Source organism: Patiria miniata, unplaced genomic scaffold (genome assembly GCF_015706575.1).
Source record: "Patiria miniata isolate m_02_andy unplaced genomic scaffold, ASM1570657v1 HiC_scaffold_2, whole genome shotgun sequence".
NCBI lineage: Eukaryota > Metazoa > Echinodermata > Asteroidea > Valvatida > Asterinidae > Patiria > Patiria miniata.
The window spans coordinates 16,181,680-16,201,416 of NW_024037058.1; the positions used below are offsets into that span (position 1 = coordinate 16,181,680).

The 19,737-nt window shown below is 41.1% G+C and overlaps 1 protein-coding gene across 1 annotated transcript in view; it reads right to left on the bottom strand.

Moving 5' to 3' along the window:
- LOC119726680 (fibrillin-2-like) overlaps nucleotides 1-19,737 on the bottom strand; it is a 62,191-nt gene that overhangs the window by 24,713 nt on the left and 17,741 nt on the right. The window contains exons 3-9 of the mRNA XM_038198467.1: nucleotides 18,074-18,289; nucleotides 16,965-17,137; nucleotides 14,028-14,234; nucleotides 13,088-13,225; nucleotides 5,551-5,688; nucleotides 3,099-3,218; nucleotides 358-483 (exon numbers count right to left, since the gene is read on the bottom strand). Coding sequence (XP_038054395.1) covers nucleotides 358-483; nucleotides 3,099-3,218; nucleotides 5,551-5,688; nucleotides 13,088-13,225; nucleotides 14,028-14,234; nucleotides 16,965-17,137; nucleotides 18,074-18,289 — 1,118 coding nt within the window. The remainder of the gene's footprint in view (nucleotides 1-357; nucleotides 484-3,098; nucleotides 3,219-5,550; nucleotides 5,689-13,087; nucleotides 13,226-14,027; nucleotides 14,235-16,964; nucleotides 17,138-18,073; nucleotides 18,290-19,737) is intronic.

Sequence of the window (19,737 nt, forward strand, 5' to 3'; positions counted from 1 at the left end):
CAAGAAACTGTTGGAGTTGTAGTGAGCAGCATGCACGTCAGGTAGAGTTTTTATATTTTGAAAGGAACTTGTGCAGATAGTTTTATTCATAAAATAAATCCTCCTCCAAAAAAATCTGAGTATTAAAATTGTTTTTTTTTCATTCAACATGACAGTCAGTGTCAATCTAATATATATCCAAAGGCTCTCCTCAGAACATCAGAATTTACAGAGATTCATGTAAATTTACAGGCAAATACTGTGAAATGTTTTAAACTATTTTTTTCAAACCTGCAGACACCTTTCCCCATCACTAATTTTCCCCAACACAAATTTCCCCTAGCCCTTTTATCGGGCTGTTCAAGGTGCTGTACTCACTCCCACAGCTGCGGCCATCGATCAGCAGTTCTGACCCGGGGGTGGAGCATTCACAGACGAAAGAGCCGATGATATTGCGGCACACTTCCTGACAGCCACCATTGCCGACCAGACACTCATCAACATCTTCAAGAATGGAAAACAAAATCAAAAAACGTTTTTCGGTAAAACCATATAACCACCCTTTATTCTACACAAACTTACAGAAAACAAAAGAATCTTAAAATTAATGTGGCCTGACGTTGCGAACTTAGCAAGTTCTTCTTCAGAGGCTAAAACAGAAATGACAGAGATGCATACATTAACATGGGGGTGCACACAAACATGCAGGGCTGAAAGAAGAAACACAAAAGGAGGATTAGGAGGGAAAGGTGTGGAAAGATGCAGGGGAGGGTGGATGAGAGAACAAAGAAACAAAGGGAGATGGCAAACCACAAGGGGTCTGGTGTAAACAGGGGAAGGACCAGAAAGGGGAAGGATCAAAGGTCACAGGGAGTGGGAACGGACAAAAGAGTGTGAGAGTGAAGGGATGATGCGGGGGGGGGGGGGCAGTATAGAGGTGGAAAGGGATGAAAGATGGCGGGAGATGTGTTAACACAAACAAGGAAGACCAGATGGATTATCTGTAACAGAGGACAATGGAGGAAGAAAAGGATTAATCATTTCCAAGTTGGATGTTGAGACCATGTGGTTGAATAGTTCGAAGACGATTCATCCACACCTTCTCTCTGCTGAGGCGAACTGACTCTTTGCGATGGCCAAGAGATTCAATGCCCTGCAAAATCATATCAGAAATGGAGTGGTTAGGCAGGTTGAAGTGATGACCAACAGGGGTGTCTAGTTTCTTGGTGTTGACCGTTGACCGATGGGCATAGAAACGCTTCTTGAGCGTATTCTTAGTCTCACCTACATACTGCACTCCACAGACCCTGCAAGAAATGAGATATATGACATTAGAGGTGTTACAAGTGATGTTACCAATGGTTCTGTGGGTAGTGACAGAAGAGTGGCCAGAAAAGGAGTCAGACTCCTGGATATGAATCTGGCAGACAACACATCTGGAACTGCACTTGAAAGTACCATGCTGGGTGGGAGGGGATGCATCTAAGGATGGGACTTCAGCTCGAACAATCAAGTCCCGTAGATTTCGAGGACGCCTGTAAGCCAATGTGGGGCCGTTGGGGATGGCGCGGGCAAGGCGATCTGAAGTATGGAGGATATGATGATTGTCATTAGTGATTTTGCGGAGGGGAGGGAGATTGGGGTGAAACGTGGTAACCAAGGGAATCATGGGTTTGGCCATGGCATCAGGGGCCTTTCCCGTGAGAGCTTGATTTCTGGGGATAGATTTAGCTCTGGCAATGGCACGATGAACTTGGCGAGAGCTGTGACCCCTGGCCACCAAGTTGTTCTTCAGTATCTGTGTATGGCGGGAGAAATCGGAATCATTAGAACAAATTCTTCTGAGTCTGAGTGCCTGGCTAAACGCTATGCCAGTTTTGCAGTGCCTGGGGTGACAGCTGGAGGAGTGGAGGTACTGGTGGGTGTCTGTGGGTTTGGAATACAGGTCAGTGGTTAGTGAGTTGCCTTGCTTGCGGACGGTGACATCCAGAAAGTGGGTTTGGTGAGCCGAGAACTCCGATGTGAATTTGATGGTTCTGTGGAAGGAATTGATGTGGTTAGTGAAGGTCAAGAGACTGTCAGTAACTTTTAAATACCTGCTTCTCCGTAATTTATGGAAGTAACGTATCCCCAATATAGCAGAATTGAAGGCAATTGTCAGAAGCAAAGAGCAACAATTTTTTGAGCTGGCAAATTCTGTGAAGTCAGGCCCCATTTGCAAAAGTTCAACCATTAACTGCATGTGCAAATAAACTTCAGAAAGTTTGCATTTTGCCAATATATGCGATGGATGCATATGAGCAATTCAAGTGTTATGGAATGTTTATCACAGAGCTGTTAAGAGCTCGGTGAATAAACCTGAAAATGTAATTTTTCAAATCTTACTAATGCATCACTTACATGTAGTAACGGTCCATGAGATTACAGACTAGGAGTTTGGGATCATTTTCCTGCATCATTAACACTTCATAACAATGTAAATGCCCATACACAGACACATGACAAAAATATACACTGGATTCAGGCCTGTCGCTTGGGGGGGGGGGACCATTAGCATCAAAATTATAGGTATTGTCCTCTCTAAACAGGAGCTTTCACAATTGTGCCACTATAATATAATAATATAATAATAATAATTTGGGAGGCTAATCATCCTTACTCGCAGCTGGTATGCTGAATTGTGAAGGACGCGGCTACAACATGGTCGGGCCGCTGGCACGTACAGGCGCCTATGGCTGCCGGCCACATCCACCCATATATGACCACGGAGCACAGCCTGAGATAGAAAGTGTTTGATTTTTCCGGAGGGAGGAAAACTGGAGGCACAGGAGATAACCAACGCACAACTCTACTCACATGCGATCCGCGGCCAGGATTCAAACCGTGGTCACCTTGGTGAGTGGCGAGCGCTTTACGCACAAGCCACCCGTGCTTTCATACACGAAAGCACGGGTTTCAAACACGAAGCCTTAAGCCGCATCACTCGGCTGTACAGCTGGAAATAACACACGTGTCTACGGGAAGTGGCTGCAGGAGCTAGCCAGTGGCTTCCATAGGTGCGCGTGTTATTCCCAACCGTAGCCAAGTGGTTTCGATACGGCTTTATACACTTATCTTACCCGCGCATGCCCAGGCATTGGCGGCTAGGTGGTAGCCTCGTTGACACTCGCAGTGATAACTGCCCTCCGTGTTGACACAGATCTGGGAACACCGATCGTCAGAGGAACATTCATTCCTGTCTAAGAGATCAAACCATCCAATTCCACTTTTGTAAAAAAACCAAAACAAATTGGTTTAGCTTTAGCAAAGAGCAGATTTGCAATCAAGTCATCACAAGTCAATCAAGAGTTATTCTCAAGTCAAAGTGATAAATCATTCAAATGACGTTGTCAAGGATATTCCTGTGACAATAGAGAGTTTAGGCAGGTTTCAAATTCACACCCGTATCATGTATCCCTATCAATTTTAAGTGTGCAGTCATCACTTTATGTTGTTCTCCTACGTGAAAAGGGGAACTACATGTGGAAGCTAATTGAAACGGGATCAGTACGTATAAATTTCCATCTTTGCCATCAGAATTTCAGTAATTACATCAATCCCTCATTCTTAATTTTATGATTTACCAGACCCGTTGCATTGTAATTTGAAGCTCTTAATTAGGAGAAGTGAAATTTTCACAACGTGAAATTTTGAGCATTTTTGTGAGAAATTTGTGACTTGGTTTCCTCAGCAGCATTACGTATACACAGAAGGGCGATGCGGAAACTGAGTATTGAACACAACTTCATGTATGCTTGGTTCACGTACTCGATCACGTCTTGACGAGACAACTTACACCGTAACCATTGGACCACAGCGCTCCACACTTTTGTTGCTTCGGACGAAACAAATGCACTATGACAAATAATCTACTCCATGCCTTTAACATTTTTGTGAGAACACACCTGATTGTATGTGCATGTCAAACTAGTGTCTTTCAATAACAACATGCTTCGTCATGTTCAAATTTAAGGGGTACTTGTGCAGTGAGTCCATAGTGACCCTGAGGGACAAGTGTAACATTTACAATAATTTAACCTTAAAAAAAAAAAGCGTTCTTCGTATTAAACAACATTCTTCATCACCTCCAGGATGTGATACAAAGGGCCTGAACGTGTTAGTGGAAGTGGTTACTAATAAGGTGTTGCCTTACATTTTCCTGAACGTTTGATTTCGGGGCGTGTGGTTTGCTTGGGTTGTCTGGAGCATCAAGTTAATTTCAACCTTTTAGACAGAGTAAATGTGAGAAGTTGCCAGGAATGTGAGAAAGCAGAAAATTCTGTGCGAGTCGCCCATTTCCGCAGACGCCTTTCTTTGGTCACCTGGCCACTGGATTTACGACCAACACCGAGCCAAAATCCTCAAGCGTTCCTGCGTGAGGTAAACCATTGCGGCTTGCCACTTTTGAACCTTAACATTTGGGTGTTCGGGGAACTGGTTGAAACCACATTTCCGTTGCAAGTTTTCGGTGCCAAATGGTCATTACTTTGCAAAAAAAAGGACTTCCACTGAGTAACTGGAACATCTCCAAATTTGTTGTGTTTTGCTTTTGTTTGAAAGTACTGCCTATCCTAGTTATTACTAAAACATCCTAATAATCAATTTCTCAATTTGTTCCAAAGCCAAACATGGTCAAGTATTATAGGTTGTACCTTATCAAGAATGAGGAATAAGTTATCATGAAGGAAAAGTCAAAAACGACCCTTGTGAAAAAAAGAGAGTTTTGGCAGGTTTGACATTCATGCCCGTATCAATTTTACGTGTAATGTCATCCATTCGTGCGTTCTTCTCATGCGTAATACAAGAAAGTGGCAGGGGAACTATACGTGGAAGTCGATGGACACAGGATCAGTTCACATGAATGTCTGTCTTTTCACTCAAATTTTCTTCCAATTGAATAATTAAGCCAACCTCACATTCTTAATTTTATAATATACCAGACATGTCGGATTGCTATTGGTAATTCTTAAGAATGAATTTTTCACAGCGTGAAATTGTGAGCATTTTTGTGACATAAAATTGTGAGTTGGTTTTCTCAGCAGCAATACGTATACATAGAGAAGCGATGCCGAAACTGAAATTTGAACACGACCTTACATATGGTTACACATATCCAGGCCCGGATTATCCAATAGGCACTGTGCCTAGGGCCTATGAAAAATTTGGGGCCTACGAAAAATATGAAGGCCTACGAAAATACCACAGTGTGGTGTGGCTTGCTTAGTACAACTTACCATAAACATGAAATTGGTGCCGGTGCCTATGGCCGAGTAGGGCCTACAGAACACTGGTGCCCAGGGCCTACAGAACACTTAATCTGGCCCTTCACATATCAGCCATAGTCATACAAATACGGATACGTATACATAATGTATTTTTCTGGATGCCGAAACTCCTCAATTATGAACTTTTCACTTATAACCCTGACAGGCATTTTGAAAAAGACAGCCTCTTCTTTAAAATTCATTCTAGGATCAGAAAACACGAGCTAAGGATTAGAATTGAGAGATATGGGGGGAGGGGTACCCTTACCAATGCATGTGATTTTGTTCTTGGCTAGTTTGTAGCCAGCTCTGCAGCGACACGTCGGCTTGCTATGTCGTATCTCGCACAGCTGGTCACATCCACCATTGCCAACATGGCATGGGTTGCTCGGTGCAAAATCAGTATCTGTATTAGATTGAACAAGGGATGGACAAGAAAAAAGAAGGAAAGAGAGACATGGCAATTTTTGTATAAAAAAGACAATTCATTGTTTTTTAGTATCGTTATTATTATTTCTTTTGCTGTAGCAAGTCAGTTATATCGAGTCATATTAGATTCACATTCAGACAGCGAGTGGTAAATATGTTATGTTAACAACAATGTTACGTCATAAAGACTTGCAACCGAGTAAAATCAATTAAGTTAATCAATTGCAAAGTTACTATATCCAAGTTAGTGCTTGGTTAATTGCAAAAGCTTTGGTCAGAAAACAAAGAGATTTGTTTGCAAATTTGTCAAAACATAAAATAAAATTAGATAAAAATGCTCAGAATTCTAACACAAATAGACGAACAACATTTGTAGGTACGTGATGAAGACCTCAACATTCTTCTGAGGAAGAAGAATTTTACACATGTAAATTGGAAAACGATCAAGAAAGAACAGTGAGTTCTTTAATGGGAAAAAATAGAAAACAGATATTAAATTGACAAAATGTGACCGTCCATAGATTACTGAATTGTAGGCAAATACCATGAGCTAACTACTATTTCTGGGGGGAAAAAACGTCAAAACGGCCAAGTGGCTCATTATCTCAAGCTAATGTGATGATGCTGCGTTTAATCATCATGAGTGACTTTGCCACCCATTATTAGTGGTGGACAGTCAAATGTAGGTGGCTATGATGCAATAACATTGCTAAAACACAAAGTTGTCTTCTTGACAGCTGGGCCGATGACAGTAATTTCCTGATGACTGTGGGCGGAAGCGAGAAGGTGGGGGCTTTGTCTTGACGAAGCTATTTCAGAGATTTTGTCAGATTAGAGGTACAAAAAGGAACATATTTTTAGAAAAACCACTTCCTTGAAGTCATACAGAGAATATGCTGCTGAGATATAAATATGACATGTAAAAATTGTCTATTATGCCCACACCATAACAGGAGGTGTAAACCGGGGGAGGGAATTTTTATGATCAAAAGTAGAGTAGAGAACTTTCAGTCATTAATTACTTGAAGATCAATCACAGAGAATACTGGGCCGATAAAACTAAACATTTTAGACTGAAAGGATCAGTTACAAACAATCTCTTAAGGGCCTTATTCACAAGGAAGCCATTTTGGGTCATGTTCCTTTATGTACTACATAACTTGTGAAATGTTGAATTTGATGTGCCAGACTATTTATGCATTCTAGCCTCACTTTCAAGTTTTTTGTTAATGTGGCTTAAAAGATTGGGATATGTTTAATCACAAATTTTAAATCATTCATCACAGCAGACTGGTATCAATTTGTACGGTGACTAACTTTATGTCACTGCTTGCATTTCTATAGTTGCAAGTTCCAAAAATGAAGATATTACCTCACTTTCAAATCAACATGGCCGACTCGTGAAAGCCTATTGACCACTCAGCAGCAAAACTATTTAAGAAACCTTTGATCTGCAACTCCAACTGCATCCAATGCTCAATCTGATATGTCTTTTGAAAGTGTGTAACAAGTGCATATGCTTTTGCTTTTTAAAATTTTTTTTATTGCATTTGTTGCCCAGGCACTCATTTTTGCTTTGCCAGCTAAAAATTATCCTCATAAACATGTCAACATAATATGTAGCATGTTTCCTCAGAAAATCACAAAAATTATAACTCCCCTCTCCCTAAACAAAAATAAGGTTTACACAAAACCGCAGCTTCCGCTGGACTGCTGTCACAGTACGACATAATTTGTTTGGCCATTTCTGTGCTTTTCTGACGTAAACGACAACAGAACAGTAAAGCAACTCCTGTGGCTTTCTTATTAAGATCAATCTCTGATCGTCCAAAGACACAATTGGGATTGTGATTTTTTTTCGGTTCCAGTCTTGGGGAGGGGAAGGACAGGATATAAACCTGTTTGTCACTGGGTGCGTCTAGACTGGAAATAGGATCTCTGCATCACTCTGATAAAAGATGGGTGGTTGTGGCGGAGGAACCGTTTCATTCGGCGGGAAAATAAATCCAGGGCGAGACCCAGACAAAGTTAAAGGGCTACCCTGCTAACCTGGAAGAAGGTGGGTTGGAGCTATAAGCTCACTTGCAATGATTCCATTTGTATTCTATAATACAACTGAGGAGTGTGCTCATTTCATTGTAATGATAATGTACAAACTTTTTTCTTTTTTTTCACTTCCATATTTTGCATTGAACCAGAAAGAACCTGATTTAATTTTTAGATCCTTTTGCATATAAAAGGGACCGCTTCAGAATTATCCTGTGCATCTTAGAGTATGTAGGTTTACTGTCCGAATACTGCAGCGAAAACCCAAACTATGCAAAGTAAAAGAGACGTAACTTGTGTCGCATTCCACCTATACACTGTCTTTGAACAGTCTTTTGAGGGTGACTATTTTAGCTGTTTTTTCCCCTGCTAGATCTGGCAGATTTTGTGGGGAAAATGAAAATAGCAGAAAAAGCACACTGAAAAATCTAGAAGATTCCTAGCAAAATTCTGTAAAATCGGTGATCCTAACCGAAAAATGTAGCAGTTTTGAACAAGTTTCAATTATCTTTAAAACAAATTTGAACAGTGGGGACAGGCAGGCCAGTCTAAGAGGTTCCCTGACGTGACCTCTACGCAGTGTAGTACCATAGACATGGTAGCCAGGCTAGACATGCACCTACATAGTTTATGCAATGTGCTATGAGAACGTCCGTGTGATGTGAGCCAAGTTTTGCTTAGGAAATATCTTATATGAGGAAATATCTTATGTTATAACAATTTTATAACACCTGCATCGATTTTCATCTGGATGGTACTGGCCTGCTCTAGCGGGAGAACAGATGCTTCACAAGAGGCTGGGCAAAATCACTAAAAGTAAAAACACCTTTCTGAAAATTGTCATGGAAGGTGTGAAAAATTGTCAGAAATGCAATGCTATGTTTTGCTGAATCACATTTGGGCAAAGGACCATATTGCATGCATGCATTCTTCTTGTGTGATTTCGATATTTTCGGTTTGTTTACTTGTACGTCCCGAACATCACGAAGATCAATCATCTGATGATTGACCTCAATTAACCCGAAAAGCATCCAAAATGTGAAACATCCACACTTCTATCCCATTTCCACACTATACATGTGGTATTGAGTAACCATCAACCAACTTCGTGAACCAAACACTAAGGATTTTTGCCCATCTCAGAAGCAAATCATGTCAGAAGCTGATCCCACGATTTTTCTCAAAACTACATTGTACCAACATGGTATTAAGTTGACTTGTTTGACCCTACGAAGGAGTCCAAATTCAATGTTATAGGCTGCACGCTGTGTCTGTCTACATATATTGTGAAGGAAACTGTCAATATGACGATTGGTAGCAGTGAGCACTGGCATACTTCAGGATGACGTGAAGTCTTGCTACCAAGACTGATTTTGCTGGAATCGTCATGATATAAGGAAATTGGGTTAGATATATGATCCCACTGCTGGAAATGAAATGTATCCCATTGGTTCCGCACAGAACTGCTAGAATTTATGAGTATGACTGCAGACTGTCAAGGCAGACGGAATCACATGTGACTTGTGATTCAATGGAATCATGAGAAGTTCAGGGGTTCAAGATTGGTTACTGGCCCTTGAATGTGTCCTTGAGGCACAACACATGAACTCTACACATTTAAAGAATCTACATAACAGTAGCGTGAGAAAGAGCAGATGCATTATAACTTTTGCATCGCACTGTGTAAAAATACAACTTTGCTTGTTCATTAACCAGGTCACGCCGGGATTATTTTTTCAAGAACGGAACGAGGCGCGGCATTACTTTTCACTCAACATCAAGCCAGGCGGGTTGAAGCCATCAGCCTCCGGCAGCAAACTCATGTTTCTGGCCTCGCTCGCTGCGAGTGGGTCGCTGACGGATATTTCTGGCCTCACTCCCTGCGTGTTTATCTGTCATCCATTCCGAATACCGCAAAACCTTTGCAGGTATACACGTCAACCGGCGCAAACTGGCTAAGTATGCATTTCTGGCACTAATCTTTCTGTAAACTTCATAACCTATTGGGGTAGAGTGGCCTAATTAGGGTTTGTGGTTCTTGATCAGAAGGTCAGGGTAGTTGGTATCCAGCTGCCGCTGGCAAGCCACTTCACCTCCACTTGCCTCTCTCCACCCACGAGTATATCTGCACAAGCTGGGGAGTAACCTGTGATGGACTGGCATCCCATCTAGGGGGACTAGAAATATTCTCAGTCATTTCATACTAATGGAAACTGAAGATAAACGCCAGCTTGATGGGCCTTGGCCTATATGGCTCTTGACGGACTTTGCTTTTACATAACCCGGTGTCATATGGTACCGTACTCATATAAACAAACAGAAGTGTTATTAGAATTTGTTACACTTTGATTGTTTGTAGAGCACACACAAAATATACACCCAGCTCCATATGGTACACCAAGTTGAAGTAACCTCAGCTGTTGAAACACGGAGCATCTACAATCAACACAGAGCTTCTACTTGGAGTTTCAAAAGGAACGGGGCCATCTTACAAAAGAAAACTTTAAACATTACAAACAACTGAAATAAATAAACACACAATAAAAAAGAAAATAAGCTTCTCTTCAGGAATTCAATCGTGTAGTCTTCAAAGAACTTGAATGCTGGCAAACACAACTTCTTTGCGACTGACATGTAGATCATGATTCTGAAGTCACGATACCCTGTTCCTAAAATGGTGTCTAAAGAGAAAATTGCCACGAATTGTTCGTCCTTTGCATTTGATTTAAAAAAAGACTAAAGTTCGGATTTTTGAATTTTGGTGTTTGTTTTTTTATCAGTGATAACGGCATGCATCCTTCTGGAAGAAAGACACGCAACGTACACATGGAGAAGTAGTCAGCGGAACCGTAGTCCGTCCTTCTGTTCCAACGATCATCGTCATCGTTATCGTCCTCCTCTGAAGACGATTCATCTCCATCCCTCCTATCTCTATGGTTACCAACAGTTTCTATGGAAACATATGGAGGGATACCATATTTATACCCTAGACAGGGGTACCCTTTTTTTTTACATGGGAAAGTAACTTATTCAGTTAAAAGGCAATTTGTTTTGTGGTAAGTGTTAAGTTGGCACTTTATACAAAACATGACTCAGCACAGTCCTGAATCCTCCAATTTCAATGTGATTTTTCACACACCCTCGGGAGTTGGGGTTAATAACTGCATTGTTATAAATCTAATGGTATTAAGAACAGTTTTTCTTTCGAGAAATACATGGACACTGTATTGATGGAGACATTTTCCACAAACAAATCAAAATAAAATTGCCTTTTGGATAGAACAAAAAAGGTAATTCGTTTTGGTAATTACTGTGGCGTAATGACACCACAATTGAGACGATAACAAAACAAAACCAAAACCTTGACGGTAATCTGTTTTGGGCCAGTGATTGGCAGCCAAAACACTTTTATTAATACGTTTCCCGGTGACTATTGACGTCAATTCAGACATGTGACTCATCTGAATCACAATGACACACAATCACAAGGGATTTGAGGTCTAGCGAGGGGATTTATACGCATGAAGCCTCAAGAGTTGGGGGAGATATTGGGGAGATTACTTTTTAATTAGTTCTTTTTTGTTTGTCAAGTGGAGTGCTATTAAATTGTACTCATAAATTTCAAAAAAAGAGAAGAATACCCTAAATTTCTTTTAATAGATATAAAACTGAACCTTATCAACATTTTTGCTCTGCTGTGCCCACTTGATGTTTTCATTTCTAAGTTCTGTTGTTTGGGGGTTGTTTTTTTTTTGGGGGGGGGGGGAGGGGGGTGGGGTGGGGAGCATGCCTGCCTTAACATTGTGCCCTCACACAAGTTACTCTCATCTTTACCCAGGACACTTTGGATTACGTACACACAATCGTCTGAAAATAATACTAACATAATCAGTCGCCAGTAGCCATCCACAATGCAAAAAGTCAAGAGCAAGCACTTTGATAGCAGTGCATTCCCAAAAGCGCAGCAACAGTCAGAAATGAATTCAAAACAAAAGAGCTGGTTTTGAAAGAAAAAAAGGCCACCACGGCCAAACAAAGTGAAACAAACTGAAATACCTAACTCCCTACTGTCTTTTACCAAGTACTGGACCAAGTCCCCCAAACTCCATCAATCACACTGCTTCCAATGCATGCTTTGCTTTAGGCCTCCAGGCCCAAGTCCATCATACCGGTACTCCATCAATAGTTAGTGAAACCAGCAGGCCTGCAGGACCAAGTCCCCCAAAATCCACCAAAATGGGGGATGGATTTTGATTGACTTGGGGAGGTTAAGGTTAACTCAAATAGCAAACAAAATAAGAATGGGGAATTGATTAAATATTAATTTTTGGTTTTGAAAAAAAAAATGCATTCATTTTCATTGCCATTAGTAGCTACAATTGTTATTAATATTATTGCGCACAAGTACTAACCACACAAACAACAAACAACTCATGCATTTAGATTACATGCAAACATTAAGTACAGACAAACAAAACAATCTCATTATGCAACTTTGTTACTTCAGAAGGTTAATTTGAGGTTTTGGTTTGGGGGGAAAAACCCAAAACTTCTAAAAGAAGCATGCTAATCTCCCAATAAAATCATTGATTGTCACGCAATTAAACATATTAATGTTGCATTTCCTTTTTTCTCTGCATCCTTGTCAACCTTCTAACCCACATCCTGCAGGAAGCCACCGGGAAAAGTTCAAACAAAAAAAGAGGGGCAAATTGCCAAAAATAGGGCAACAGCTGTTATGATGAATGCTTGTGCACACTGCGAATGATTAAAACTGGAAATAATTGATCACGTTTAAAGTTCCATTACTTTAACTGTGCAAATTAACACAAGGAAAAATGTTTTGATCATCAATATAAATGCACCATCAAACATTTTCCAATTTGTAATTGAGGCCGAACATTGCAGGAAATTGTGAACCACTTCACAAAGGTCCCTTACCCCCGGTTCAGACAGGCGTTCTAGAGTCGCGCCGAACCAAATTAAAGGCAGAGATTTGAATTGAAGTACATGAATAGTTCCACATCTGAAACAATTAGGAGCGATTTGACGCACTACATGGCGAAAGATCGACTGTCGGAGTCGTTCAGAATGCCTCAGGAGCGACTTGATTTCAGACGTCGCTCTAGTCATGAGCTGAACTCAATGCAAATTTATGTATTACTTCACATGGAACTTGATGCCCTTTGAAATACAGTAAAAAGAAATAGGCCATTGGTTTCCGGAACAGTGGGGGATTTGGAAAGATTCAGCAAGATTTCTAGTAAAAATGCCTAAGGGTCAAATAGCAGGTTAGCAGAACAGGCGGGGTTATGTTTTCATTGACTCACCGACTTCCTCAAACTCAATATAGAAGCCTTGGTAACCGACCGACTCGTCACTCAGAAATCTCATCATCATCACGTTGGAGGATGTTATGACTGGAGTGGGTATGTCCGAGCCGCAATATCGACCAATCAGCTTTGAGTCTGAGGGGGAAATAGAGGGGACGTATGTAAGAAAGAAAAACAACAAAAATCTGATTGGTTTATCGAAAATCATATATGTCGTATGGGCTCCCTTAAATGAAAATTGCCCCACACAAACTTAGGGTAGATACAAGACAATCACAACTTTATTAGAATAATAGTAAAAGAATCGCTATTTTACTTGTGACAGAGGTTGTAAAGTTGCCGCACAATCGTGAAAAAAGTTGGACAAAATTTTTTTCAAAATAGCAGGCGGAGGAGATTCAACGACTGAACGAACAAAACCTTACACAAACAGCCCTCAGAAATGCTGCTATTATCCTCTCCCAAGATGTTTAGATTATTTAAAACGTTGAGCAGCTACGGCACGTTTCGTGAAATCGATCGCAGCTGCGCATGGCGTTAGTTACGCACTGTTTTGGGAAATCAGGGCCAATTTCATGGTGCTGCTAAGCACAAAAATTTGCTTAGCACAAAAAATGTCTGGCTTATAACAGCAGGTTACCAGCCTAAACTCCATGTGATTTTCATGCTAAGCAAACAACAGCTGAATAATAATCTTAAGCAATATACATCACGTGGGGTTTTGGCTGGTAACCTGCTTTTATAAGCCAGACATTTTTTGTGCTAAGCAAATTTGTGTGCTTTGCAGCGCCGTGAAATTGGCCTGCTGCTGGACCATGCAGTTTGGCATTGCAGAGACGCATGTGCTGTTGCCCAATGAACTCAGTGGGCAAGCTTAATGCATCGGTCTACTGATATGCAAAATATCAATTATTTCTTGAAAATTTGTAAAACTTACTTTCAGTTGTCCCGTCAAATATCTCCAAGCTGTCATAACTGCAGTAAGTTGGCGTTCCTTCTATCGCAAAGATGAGAAACTGGAGCCGTATCAGTTTGTTGTTGCCGACGGTGATCTTGTAGAGGCAGTTCTGATTGCTGGGGTAGTAGCCGGGGTAGTTTGGGGAGGTCAGCTGTCCTCTTGGGCCAACAAGATTTCTTGAGCAGCCTGTTGAGAAAAGGCGTAGGCCAACAATGATTCAATTATTCAGTTTCTTAACTACTAGAATCTCCACTTGCCTATGGGGGTTTTAAGCACACAGTGCGCCATACTCTTTGCAGAGAGTGTGGATGGAAGATTGGTGTGTAAACATCATAAGGAGAATCGGGGTTATACGTACATGGAGGGTGACTAAAAACATAATAAAATAGCCAACGTGACTGCAAATTTGTGATGTCGCACAGCCAATTGGCAAAATAGTGTTTGGTGCCGTCAAATTCACATTCGTTTAAAGGTAGAGTATATCATATGTCATTTGTGCATTGTTTCTTTTGACGCAACAAAAGTGCTCAAAATCTAAAGAAGGGTGCTTAACAACTAACCAACCAAGTTTTAGCTCAGTGAACGCTTTATATTCTGAGAAAACAATATTCTAGGATTCTCTTTCAACTGATTACAGCTATACGCGATGTCACGCACTGAACCGACGATTTATAGCAACACCAATTCCAACTTTGCTGAATGACATACGAACTACTAACAGAAATTTCCAAAAATGCATCTTAAGATGCATCTTTGGAAATGGTCTTCTTTTATTGTTTTCTTCAAAATGACAGCATGCAAGAAAGAATAATTTCACTGGAAGTTTAGTGCCATTACTATCTTTTAACGGTATGCTTTTTAATAATAATTTTGTCAGTTACTTTTTGGATAGCTGCAAAATGATATACTCTACCTTTAAATTGTAAAACAGCCTAATAATGACATACATCCCTTTTTTTCTAGCAGGAAACATGTCCTTTTTTGATTGCAACTTTGCCAGGTTGGGTTTTAATTGTCTAATTAAAATTCTACGCCTTTCCCCCACCAACAAAAAAACATAAAAACAAAAACCTTCTTTGTCTGAGCATTTTGAAAAATGGTGTTGGGGTTTTTTTTATTAAAGTAAGGGCCAATTCATATCCAGGACGAGTTCCGGACAAGTTGCGGACATTGCATGGGGTATAAGTTGCAGGATTCTGAGCAACTTCCCCGAAATCTTCCCGCAATGAAGTTATCAGCATTTATGAGTTAAACAGTTGCTAATGAAAATTTCTCCAGAACATGTCCGGGACAAATGCAGGGCTTCAACCAGACAAAGTGAATGATTCTACCCGCAACTTGCCCTGGAACTCATCCGGATATGAATTGCGACAGGCCCTAAATATATAATCTGTTGCGCATTGGAAGTTAACACTCTTGCAAACAGTACGTTCACTCATCTACAGGTCTTCCAAAAAGTTGGCAGCATTTAGAATCTTTTTCCAAGGTTCATCTATCGAAAAGTACACAAAAAGTCTGCCAAAATGTTCACCCAAAAGACTAATTTAGCACAGCTGTGGACAAGCTTAGGAGTTAACCTGTGATTAAACTTACTTCAAAGAAATGTGCCACAATATTGTGATCAATCCATACCTACAGGAACATTTTTGGAAAGGCTAAGGAAAAAAATCTTGCAAGTCATATAATGGCTACATGCCAAAAAAAATAATTTTTTTTACGAAAGTCCTTGCCATTGCTTCAAATTCTAAATGGTTTTAACCTTCACATCTGTGAGTTAACCAATCTCAGTTTTTCAGCTGTTATCAGCTTTTCTGCAAGCGTGCCAGTGTGTGCCAACCGAGGAGTACACCGCAATAAATTTGCTTAATTTGTTGAAGAGATTGTTGTTCGTTAGGATTTTTATTTATTCTACTTGATGTTCTTTGGACAAACAAACGACATCAGGAGTTTATACTTCAGTCAATAGCATTTGGTTGTTTTGTTTCGAGAGAATATGAGTTAGTTTAAAAAAAGATAACTAAAACAGTGGCAGATCCAGGGGGGTGTGGACGGGGCATCACCCCCCCCCCCCAGTGACTGAAAGTTTGTCAAATAAGGCCATTTTTCCCACTTGAGAGAGCCCTTCTGCCCCCCTCCCCCACTGCACAGCCTCAGCCCCCCCCCCCCCCCCACTAACCTCTCTGGATCTGACAAGTCAACACAAAAATCTCTGACAAAATCTCAAGTTTGCACGTTGGGCACAAACATGTTGTGTGCTCTTAAAGCAATTGTACAGAATAACCTTGACAGTGACCTGACATATTAAGGTCTAACATGGGACAAACATGAACAGCATGCACAGCTGTGCACAGCCGCGGCGGACGTACACGCATATGATGGAGTACCTAAAGGTTCAATGGTCTTGTCAGCATTGGCCTAGTGAGGGAGTTCAGAACTTCCCAGCACCAAAAAGGAGGGATGAAAAAGGAAGATAAAGTGACCAAAAAAAAAAAGGAAAAGGAAAAGAATAAGACAGCACCCAAGCCATGATTCTAAACTCTACTTTGAGTAGCGCCACCTAGTGTCAGATGATGTCCAGCCGACGCAGAGTTTGCGTGTTTGCATTTTGTAGACACCACTTTAAGTTACCTGTAGCTTTATGCAGTGTTGTATTTGAGTATTTTTATCCGAGTACAAAGTACTGCCGAGTACCAAGCTTAAGTACCACTCACACCCAAGTACTTTGACCCTTGAGAACGAGTACAGGTACCCAGGTCCAAGAACCTAAACCTTTGAATTACTTTGAATTCAAATCTGAGTACTTTGATGTTCGAGTACGAGTACTGTACAACACTGGCTTTTCGGCTGACTAATTTCACCACCAAAAAAAAAATAACCACAAAAAAATATCAATAAAATGTCTTTTTTAGATTTTACCTGTGCTGAAGTTGGCATGGAACCCCAGCCTCTCTATGGAGGAATCACTGACAAATTTCACGTAGAGTTTGGAGCCAGTTGAGGTGGCAGTGCGTGGGGTTTCCTGTCCGCAGTAACGACCAAGCACTGGCGCCATCTCATCAGCTCCGTCAAATAAGATCAGGTAATCGTAACTTCAAAGACATACACAAACAGACAGAGTGTGAGGACACATCATTGATAGAGCCAAGAACAATCATCATTATCAAAATCCTGAAAGTACGGTATACAGCAGGAGAGTACAATTTCAACATTTAAACATATTTTCAACTGTCAAACATATCAAAGTTTAAAATAGTTCTTGACTGGAATGTTTTCTGGATGAACATAGATTCTTAATTGACTGACCGATTGATTAATGGGCGTTATGCCCGAGTGGCCATTTTTGTCGTGTCCCCCGAATGTATTTCATAAATTGTGAACTGTTGAATGGGACGATGCCAGACTATCTATTTATATACAATGTATAGCCTCACTTGCATTTTTTGTTAATGTGGCTTAAAACATTAGAGTTTGCTCCAATCACGAATTGTAAACGATTCATCTGAGCAGACTGTTATGAATTTGTAATGTCATTGCTTTCATTTCTCTACACAAGTTCCAAAAATGACGATTTTAACTCCCTCTCAATCCACCGACTTGTGAATAAAGGCCATTGATCAATTGATTGACTTTTATGAAGAGGAGGGGGGAAGGGTAGATGGTTGGGGAAGATGATGACAGCTTGTCTTCCATGGGTTCCTTGCACAAACAAGAGAGGGAGTTTTTTACCACTTTCGAGAGACCAGTAGATGGGACACACCGCATGCGCATACTGGTTCGCACGCCTATTGCGCGAAGTACGCCCAACTTGTTATATTCTGAATGTACACAAAGCCATAGCATCTTCGCATGAGTGTCATGTGTCGTTGGCAATGTGTTTGAAAGTCTCTCCCAGTCGTCTCCCCCAACTCTCCCTTACTTACAGTTGAGGGGGTAGTTGTGCACGGAGCCCATGACTGCTGTGGCAAATGCTTACTGGATTACTCCCTCTAATAATAATCAGACCTGCCCCGCCCACCCCGACTTACTAGCAGTCTGCCGAGTCCTCAATCTCGAAAGAGTTGAAGGTCAGAGAAACATGGTTCCCTTCATCTGTTGTTAACTTCCAGGCACAGACTGCATCTGCAGGGTACTGCCCTGGGTAGTTAGGGGAAGTCAGGGTACCAGACCCAGCGTACATGTGGCTTCCGCATCTTAGCGAAACACCGTCTACTTGCTGGTAGATGCTGCTAATGCTGATCATTCTGTGAAGGGAAAAATAAAGATAAAATTGCAATACTTGAAGGTGGTGCATTGACTTTCACTTCAAAGGTTTCTTGCAAGCCTAGTTTCCATATCACCGTTAAGCTTACGCAGACTGCTCAGACAGTGCGCGGAACCGTCGGCAAAGTTGAACCAGGCTCAACTTTGCCAATAGTCTGCGAGATAGTTTGCGTCTGTCTGGGTTGTCGGTGACACTTGAGGATGACATGTTTCCATCTATCTGCGTTGCAGTTTGATTCTTGTTTGCGTTGCTCGATCTGCATTTCTTACCTCGATATGGAAACTAGGCTTCACACTCACCAACACGTAGCTAGTCTTGGTCCAAAGGCTGGATTTGGATTTTATTTTCCTTATGCAGCCAGTTCCAGTCCCTTGCAAGCTAGGGCACTCTATTCAAACTAATGCTTGATGTATATGCTCTCATTTCTTGGGTTGGAGTGCCAAAGTTCCCAAGATTTGATTTGATTCATCTTGTTGATAGCGCCCTCTACTTTTGTCGTGCTTTGACTGCGCTTTTCCAGGCTGTGCTCATTTTTTGCATGATTTTTCACATTTTTGCGGCCTAGGTTTTTTTTTTTTTTTTTAACCCCTAAAACCCACCTTCCTTCAGCACTGGCATCCCTAACCCCCCATCCCTTACCTAGGGACAGCTGGTAGAAGTAGAAGGCCATCATTCCTCAGTATCAATTACAAAGCAAACTTGCCACAGTCAGATACGTAATCTTTTCAATGTCACCTCATATAATTCAACCCTATCCCAACTGTACAGTGATTTCTTGTGACATGAAACCACTTGTCAATGTCAAAATCTTGCCACACAAAACAAATTCCTAAAAACACACACACACACACACATGCCCAAGGGCTCAAGCCAGGGCCTGATCCCCTGGAATGTACAATGTACATGATTTGTACATGTATCCTGAATTGGATTCTAAATGCATGCCCAGGGGTGGGGGTGAAGGTGCATAAGGGGGTGGGCAATCAATTACCAGGTGCAGGTGTAGCACTGAGGAATTACAATTTCAAGAACATGTTATAATTGTACTCAGGCTTTACATATTATTGTCTTTTCATTGATGTAATGGTAAATGTTGGGATATCTGAAAACTTGCAAGAAAATTAAGTTCACAAGGTTGCTTAGGCTATATAGGTTGTACATGTTTGTAACTCCTGCTGTCACTCAAGAGTCATTGACAATACTACAACTGTTAAATTGAATTCACACTTGCCTTCTGAATGTGGTGAAATTGGTGGTCAAGTGGTAAGACATCCACACTAGTAAGCAGGAGGTTGTGGGTTCGAGTCCCACCTGTCTACCCTTGCGGGGTTTTTACCCTTACATCACTCTGGATATCAGCCATTATAGCATTATGTTGGTGAAGAGAAAACATAAATGGATGTTTACCCAGGAATTTATTGCTGCCCT